This window comes from Adiantum capillus-veneris, chromosome 8 (genome assembly GCF_014529385.1).
Source record: "Adiantum capillus-veneris isolate H3 chromosome 8, ASM1452938v2, whole genome shotgun sequence".
In the NCBI taxonomy this organism is placed as follows: Eukaryota; Viridiplantae; Streptophyta; class Polypodiopsida; order Polypodiales; family Pteridaceae; genus Adiantum; species Adiantum capillus-veneris.
The window spans coordinates 104,216,154-104,224,742 of record NC_140938.1 but is presented as its reverse complement, the minus strand read 5'-3'; the positions used below and the strand labels follow the sequence as shown (position 1 = coordinate 104,224,742).

At 39.5% G+C, this 8,589-nt stretch overlaps 1 protein-coding gene across 1 annotated transcript; it reads left to right on the top strand.

Moving 5' to 3' along the window:
• Nucleotides 1–243: 243 nt before the first annotated feature.
• LOC147452670 (uncharacterized) lies at nucleotides 244–2,629 on the top strand. Its single transcript, XM_086519290.1, has 4 exons — nucleotides 244–1,507; nucleotides 1,565–1,720; nucleotides 2,139–2,327; nucleotides 2,424–2,629. The coding sequence occupies exons 1-4, from the start codon at nucleotides 244–246 to the stop codon at nucleotides 2,627–2,629; spliced, it is 1,815 nt and encodes a 604-aa protein (XP_086375416.1).
• Nucleotides 2,630–8,589: the final 5,960 nt, after the last annotated feature.

Below are 8,589 nucleotides of genomic sequence, written 5' to 3'. Positions count from 1 at the left end.
AATCCTTATGCAAATGCTCTACGATCTGCTGCTTCTTTGTCTGGAGATGCTATTGTACCCAATATGAGGATGGTTATTGCGGAGTACCGTTGTGATGGTTGGCAATATCTTGCACCAAGGGGTTCTGAAGTTGTTGCAATATTGCCAGGACAAGGGGATGATAGAAATATTGGCTATCGTGACATTGTACTGAATTTTCAACACGGGGGTTTGAAAAGAATCTCCAGCATGCATTGAGCTTACATGTCCTTATTGTATGTTTTATTATTTCCAAGTGGAGAGGATGGGTGGCATCTTTATTTACAGACTACCGATGGAAAAAAATTGAGTCAAAAGCAATATTATGTCTTTCGCTTACAAATAAGAGATGATACTGTGGAGTGTCTTCTTCGAGGAGGTAGGCTATTACAACAGTATGTCGTGGATGCTTATAGTACTCTAGAGGAGTCACGGCTTTTGTGGATGCGAAATAACCAAAAAACACTTCGTGGTGAAGTGTACCAAGGATTGGTTGACATGGTTGAGGCTAGAGATGGCTTAGAGAGGGCTGAAGGTCAAAATGTTGGTCGTAGGATTGTTTTGCCTTCGTCTTTTGTTGGAGGTCCAAGATATATGTGCCAACTATTTCAAGATGCAATGGCAATTGTTCGTAGTAGGGGTAAACCGGATCTCTTCATCACATTCACATGTAATCCACGATGGAAGGAAATAGATGATGCATTACTACCTGGACAAAGTGCTGTTGATTGTCCTGATGTGACAACACGAGTGTTTTATCAGAAGTTCCAAGATATGATGCATTTACTTATCAAGCAAGCGGTATTTGGAGAGGTGATTGGACATGTTTTAGTGATTGAGTTTCAGAAGAGAGGTCTTCCTCATGCACATATATTGTTGATACTTGCATCCGAATATAAACCCACAGATACATTACACTATGACAAGTTGGTTTGTGCAGAGCTCCCTGACAAGAATGTGTTTCCGGAATTATTTGATGTAGTGAGTTGTTGTAATGTTCATGGGCCATGTGGTCCTTTGAACCCACGTTCTCCATGTATGGTTGATGGTAAGTGTAGATTCAAGTTTCCACGAACATTTTCTACGTCTACAAATGTAAACGAAAGTGGATATCCTATGTATATGAGAAGAGATGATGGAAGGTTTGTTACGTCTAAAAATTACAATTTAGATAATCGTTGGGTTGTTCCTTATAGCCCTCTCTTATCATTAAGATACCAAGCCCATATTAATGTGGAGATTTGCTCAACTGTCACTGCCGTGAAATATCTTTATAAGTATGTCTACAAGGGACATGATCGAGCCACTGTTGTCCTTCAAGATGGTGAAGGAGCTACTGATGAGATCAAGAGTTATCTCAATGCATGTTATATTTTTGCATCTAAGGCTATGTGGATAATATTTGGCTTCGACATGCATAGTGAAAGGCCAGCTATTCAACGATTGCAAGTACACTTTCCATTGCAGAATATGGTTACGTTTCAAGATGGTGATGATGTATCACATTTGCTAGATAATGAGAAAAATAGAAAAACTACCTTGACAGAATGGTTTGTTGCAAATCAAAACTATCCTCAAGCAAATAGCTTCACATATACTGACTTTCCAAATGGTTGGGTATGGAATAAAAGTCGAAAGGCATGGTCTCCACGACAACAGGGTGTTTCTATTGGAAGAATGTATAATATTGTCCCTACTGCTGGTAAGGTTTGTTACCTACGAATGCTTCTCAATATTTGCAAGGGATGTAAGTGTTTTGAAGACTTGCATATGTATGATGGTCACATCTATGATACATACAAGGAGGCATGTATAGCTAGAGGATTATTGCAAGATGATGAAGAATGGTCAATTTGCCTTCAAGAGGCATCTTTTTTTCAAAATGGAATGCAGTTGAGACAACTGTTTGTAATCATATTAGTCTTTTGTGAGCCACTTCATCCGGTTGCTCTTTGGGACAGGTTTTGTACTGAATTTTGTGAGGGTTTATGCCCTAAGGATGCGTATTTTAGATGCAACTGTGCGATTTGATGTGGCAAAAAATCAAGCTTTGCTTCATATAGAATGCTTTTTGCAACAACATGGCAAGAGGCTTTGTGATTATATGTTGCGTGCAATAGACTCAACATTGGTATCCTTAAGTGAAAATGGTGCTATGGCTGAAGAAACAATGTTCAATGTTGATGAACAGAGTAGTATAGCAGATTGTATGGAGACTTCCTTAAATGAGGATCAACGAGATGCTTATCACCAAGTGCTACAAGCTGTTGACACACATTCAGGGAAGGTATTTTTCCTAGATGGTCCTGGTGGCTCGGGAAAAACTTAATTATATAATGCACTTCTTTCATGAGTGCGAGGAAGTTGTAGAGTTGCTCTTGCATGTGCATCCTCGGGTATTGCAGCTTTGCTTTTGAGTAATGGAAGAACTGCTCATTCTAGGTTTAAGATACCTTTGGAGCTTCACTCTGAAGCAACTTGCAATATAAAGGTAAATAGTCAACTTGCAGAACTTCTAAGGAATGCAGCTTTACTTATATGGGATGAAGCTCCAATGACACATCGCTATGCGTTTGAAGCAATGGACAGAACTTTAAGAGATATTATGTAGTAAGATACTTTGTTTGGTGGAAAAGTTATTTTGCTTGGAGGTGACTTTCGACAAATACTACCTGTGGTACCAAAAGGTAGTCGTACAGACATTGTAAATGCTTCGTTGTGTCATTCTCATATATGGAAATACGCGAAGATATTGAGGCTTTCTAAAAATATGCGTATAGTTGATTGCGGTTCAAATTCACTTCAACAAAGCTTTTCCCGTTGGGTGCTTGATATTGGCAATGGGGTTATGGATGATGGAGGAGACTTAGATAGAGTCAAAATACCTTCACACATGATGCTTCCAGGAAATAGTTTGGCAAATCTTCTAAGCTTTATATATGGAGATTTGTGTCATTTGCAAGATCATGCAAGTTTTTTCAGAGATCGAGCAATACTTGCTCCACGGAATAAAGAGGTGGATTTAATTAATGACTATGCATTGCAAAGAATGCATGGAGATTGCAAAGAGTATCTAAGTGCAGATTCAATTTGTATGTCAGAGGAAAACACACATTTGTACACAATTGAATATCTGAATAGCCTTACTCTTGGTGGTGGTTTTCCACCTCATGCTTTAGTCTTGAAAGAAAATGCTCCTATCATGTTGCTGCGAAATTTGGATCCAAGACGTGGATTATGCAACGGAACTAGATTGATATGCAAGCAATTTCATCATAAGGTGATTGAGGCAGAGATAGTTACAGGATCAAATATTGGAGAGAGAGTTTTTCTTCCGAGGATTGACTTTATTATTGGAAGCCATCAGGGGCTTCCATTTCAAATGAAGTGTCGTCAGTTTTCAATCATGCTTGCTTTTGGGATGACTATCAACAAAGCACAAGGGCAAACACTTGGAATACTTGGTCTATATCTTGCATCATCGATCTTCTCTCATGGACAGTTGTATGTTGCAATGTCACGTGTACGAAGTGCAGCTTCTATGAGGATTGTTGTCAATACTGAGAACACTCAAGCGGAGTGTTACTACACTCCAAACATTGTATTCAAGGAAGTATTACAACTAGCGACCTCATAACCATAAGTTCAAATTGACATTGTGGCTCTCACTTAAAGTCAGACACACTTGATGTTAAATTTTATTCATATCTCTTAGATCAAAGTATTGCCCACAGATGGATCCTCGACGCAGTGCCTCCTATGTAGTGGGTCACATCACTGAATTCATTCGAGGTATTTATCTTCTTTTTTAAATTAGTTTATTAACTTGACCTATTATTTTCTTGAGAAGATTGGCTTATACATTGACTTACTCTGTTGACGATCCACCGCAATGGAGGGGAAGAGTTCCTGCTATGTTTTTGGTGATCTTATTTGATCAAACTCATATTATATTGTAAGAGTTTTTATATATGGTATATTTGTAGTTTTAAGCTTTTATTGCTCTACATAATTCATGGATGCCTTTGTAGAGATCACTCCCATCGAGGTTTTATCATTGTAGGTGTTTATGAAATGCTATACTTAGGTAGAGATATGTCCATGGAAGTTCTTGGATATTACCATGTTGCCTTTTCTTCGAACCACGAGTATCGTCGAATTCAAGTTAATATTTGGTTTGTAAGTGACGAAAGACCAGTCAATGCACAACATGTGGGAGTTGCTGGAGACCGCACTACACCATATCGATTGAGGATATTTACTTAAGTTGAAACACCACCCCGTATCTTGCAAAATGTATACACCATAGGTCCTTGGACTTATAGAATCCCTAATGTGGTCTCTCGAAGGCTACACTTTGAATAACTATTTTGTATTGTCTCTTTGTGAAGTTGTGAAATTTCAAAGTCTTTTGAATTGCTTTCATTCCTCTCTCTCTCTCTCTCTCTCTCTCTCTCTCTCTCATCCTTCACTAGAACAAAAGAAAGAAGGACACGATTCTCTACGGAATGAACCTCAAAGTCTTCTTTATTCTATTTCATATTTGTTCCTCTTAAACTTCCAAATCTGTGTTGTTAGAGAAGATAAAGAATGGCACGGCACATCATGGTTTCGTACACCCTCAATGATGTTCCTACTTATATTAGAGGTATGTAAATGTAAAATCTTATCTTTGTTACTTTTACCATGAATGAGAACTTTTTGGCCTTTATTTTGTATGTTTACACGTGTAACATTTTTTCTAGATCCTCCATTGTGGAGGGGTCCTGCACATGCTGATGATATTGTTCGTATTGTCGAGGATTTTGAGATCCTTCGGTGCGTATAGCTTGAACTTGAATCCATATGACGTTAAATGCGTTGTTACTTTTTATGTCTAAATGGTTGGTTGTTATTTTTATTTCAGGCTTCAATATTATTGCAGACATTCTGTCTTGGCATTATATGAAGCACAATATTTTAGAAGTGTTGTAGGTTATTATCACATAGAGTTTGATATAGATGATATGCAAATCACTGTACGAGAGTTAGGTATGCAACGCCCTCTCAATTGCAACTTTTCATACGGTCCATATGGAGTGAATGAATGGATTTTTAGAATCTATTCTTTGGGTGAATCACCTCGACGCCTCGGTCGCAGTGTTCGACGTGTCGGACCTTGGATCTTGAGAGTTCCAAGTAGAGTGTGTCGTAGGCTCAACTTCTCTAGATGATCGAACACTTTGATCCATTGTTTATGCATTCTAAGTACCATATATTTTTAGTTACTGTTGACTTATTGAAGTGGGTTTTTATCTACTACATAGGTTAATGTGTGTGTGTGTGTGTGTGTGTGTGAGAGAGAGAGAGAGAGAGAGAGAGAGAGAGTGAGAGAGAGAGAGATTTGCGAATTGCTAATGTAGGTTAACATGGGTCATGATGTATTGGCTATTCTCCCAATACATATAAGGATGAGTATATATTTGAAAGTTAAGGAAGAGTACATTTGTCAAGGATATGGTACATGGTGTTGGTGGCATCATTGGGTGTATTCATATGCTGATGGGTGGTATGGAAATTGTGGACGGTTAAGCATTAGACTATTCAAAGTGTCACAAATATTGAGCGAAATAAAATTGATGAGAGTCCTACAAGAACTACATATGGTTGATATTTATTATGTCAATGTTTGTGGTTGTGATATTTAGTTGCGAAAGATATATCACAATCACAAATCTTACATTTCGGATGAAGAGTTTGCAATTTTGAAATTAATTGTGAAGTTTATCGATGCGGTATATTGGAGTGATTCTCATCCGTCCACTTATAGAGTAGAATATAAGTCGTTGTAAACAAAAAATTTGAGGTTGTTGTAACGACTTTGACCTAATGAACCTCTTGACACTTTTTGGCATGACAATTAGTAATTGAAGTATTCGTATTGCACTTATACTTTTTTTAAGTGTTTAAGTGGCCATGTTCATCATCTCTCTCTCTCTCTCTCTCTCTCTCTCTCATTTTAAGCTCTGAGTACTAATGTTGTCTTCTTTTCTTGCAGCCAATTAAATGGCCCACGAAATTGTGAATATTTTTCCAAGTGTAAAAAAATTTATTGTTGATGCTTTTGAAGAAAATTTGTTACCTACTGAATGGGGATGGCAATGGGCATGGGAAGTGGTTGAAAATAACTACACTGTTTGGGGGTCATATGTAGATGTAGAGTTGGACACGATTTACATCAAGTTGCTTGATCCTTATTTCTTTCCCAACATTAGGCTTATGCTCTTAAAGCAAGAGCTTGGATTGATTAGTCATTACAAGATTTACTTGAGCTGGGGTTCAAAAAATAGATTTGAGAGAAGTTTGTAGAGCTCCAGCACAATATCTTGATCCAGTTGAAATAGCACGACTTAGAGTTCTATGCAAAAATGTTCCTGAGCCTTTTTGGCAATAATGTAAACTGTTTTTTTTATAAATATGTCTTTAGTCATGTGCTTTTATGTAATCTGTGTGTGTGTGTGTGCGCGCAAAAGGGGTTGAATGTACCAGGAGTAGTTTAAAGGGGCCAAAGATAGAAAGTGTCGATCGTGTGAGTGTCAATCGTGTATGTGTCATGGAGAAATGTATAAAGATCCACACACACACAAACACATACAGAGTGAGGTGGTAAGAGCGAGCGAGGCTCGCCGGTAGGCAGGGCACGCGAGCTAGTTTGTTATAAGATTGGACACCATTGTGCGATAGACAATTGCTTACAATAGCTGCATTGCCATTAGCGTAAGGGCCTGATTTCGCATGGAGGTTAGTGGGGTGAGCATGAGGATTATTGGAATTTGGTGTCTGTGTATGCACAAGAGATTTATGCTGATTCGAAATGCGGGAATGAGGATTGGAGAGGTGATATGCATTGAGGCTTTGGTGATTTGGACTCTGTAAATCTGTGGAAGGAGGCCTGCCTTTGCTGTTGCTACTATCAGGCAATATGAAAGAATCATCTTGTGCATCGAGGCTCTCACTACAGACAAGTCGTTGACAAGCCCTAGCCCGTCTGCTTTCCGCCTTGCAACTCCCATCGTCAGCTCACGTGGGCGTGCTTATCTCCTCAGCTGCAACTGCAGACGGATCCAGACAGAATTTTGCACGCCTTCTCACCTAGAAAGGTGCTGGCCGTCCACGTGGACTCCATCCGTCAAAGTACGCCCAAGCTAGCCCAACACTAAGGCCTTTCCTTAGCAGGCCAAAAAGATTAAGTGGAGCCTAGGAAGAATGAGAGTTTGCAAGAGAACTGGGGGTTCATAGGTTTTGGCGACGTAGTAGACAGGGTTGAAGCAAGCCGGTTGGAGAAGCCACCCGTAGGAAGAGAAGGGGGTGTTGACTTCTTGGAGGTAGAAAGGTAAGTCGAGCTCGAGGATTACATGCACAGGTTAGGTATTCAACACAAGAACTCCCACTCGCAAAAGCCTTTCTCGTTAGTGTGGTGATTTCACATTGTAAGCAAACACCTATCCACTCAGGTGGCCCACATAGGTTACTCGTGCATACTTTACAAGGTGCCAACAAAAAAAGCTCCATCGATCCCCGTCAACCAGGTGCTGTCAGCGTAATTAGCACGCATATTTTACAAAAGCATGACTTAGGGGTTGTACCCATAATAACTATCACTATGGAGCACAATGCTGGTTTGTTGATAGGGCAAGATGGATCTAAGGAGGAAATCCTCGTCATCTTAGAGAAGTGTTTCCTAGCATGGACTTGAATGCTACCCCTATGGCAAATCAGCATTTGTGTTTACTGCTAAGAGAAAGAAACACGTCGATAAAACCTATGCAAATGCAAACGGCCACGAGCAAGCATTGAAGCCATCCTCTTTTTGCATACACACTATGACTCAGGGAATACTACATGGGATTATCACAGTCAACCATAACAAGGATTTGGACAGATATGTGATGAATGCTTACTTTAGTATAGAGTTAACTTTACAGATCTTGGAGGCATGTTGTGCTAAATCATAGGTGCTTTACTTTATGCCCCCCCCTACCCAAGGCCTATGAGAGTGGACATTCGTGATGCTTAATAGTAGAAACATCATAAGTCATTTCATAGTGATGAGAGAAGGCTTTTATGTGGTAGAGTGTGTCTTCAAGCAGACAATTCATGATCGTATTCTCAAAGGTGGTGTGTGCTGGGATCCCTATTTTGTGTACGCATGCGTGGACACCAGAGTTCTACCCAAATGAAGACTTTATGGATTTCTTTTATATGTGGGTAATGCTTAAAAGCCTCGCTCTTTGGTTACGTGATCATGTGCACTCCATTGCCTCTATGATGGATTGTGTGTTGTTCATACCAAGACTGCTGCAAGTTAGGTCTGGTTTGGATGTAAAGGTATGCATAGTGTGGAACATGAGCAAGCCCATTCCCAAATATTTAGACCTCAACTTGGGATGTTTTGAAGCCTTTTGGCAAGATTTGGCATTCAACAGATGTTACAAATGTCGTAGAATTGGCCACTATGCTAGGAGCTACCCTAAGGCAACGGTTGTTAGCAAACCATTGGTCAAATCCACTTCTAGATGTGTCCTTAGATAT

Excerpts from the sequence above, each read along its gene's own strand:
- LOC147452670 (XM_086519290.1), top strand. The coding sequence starts at position 244 with ATGTCCTTATTGTATGTTTTATTATTTCCAAGTGGAGAGGATGGGTGG. Across the intron at positions 1,721-2,138 it reads TAATATTGTCCCTACTGCTG|ACTCAACATTGGTATCCTTA; the intron begins GTAAGGTTTGTT and ends TGCGTGCAATAG. Across the intron at positions 2,328-2,423 it reads ATTTTTCCTAGATGGTCCTG|CTTTGCTTTTGAGTAATGGA; the intron begins GTGGCTCGGGAA and ends CGGGTATTGCAG.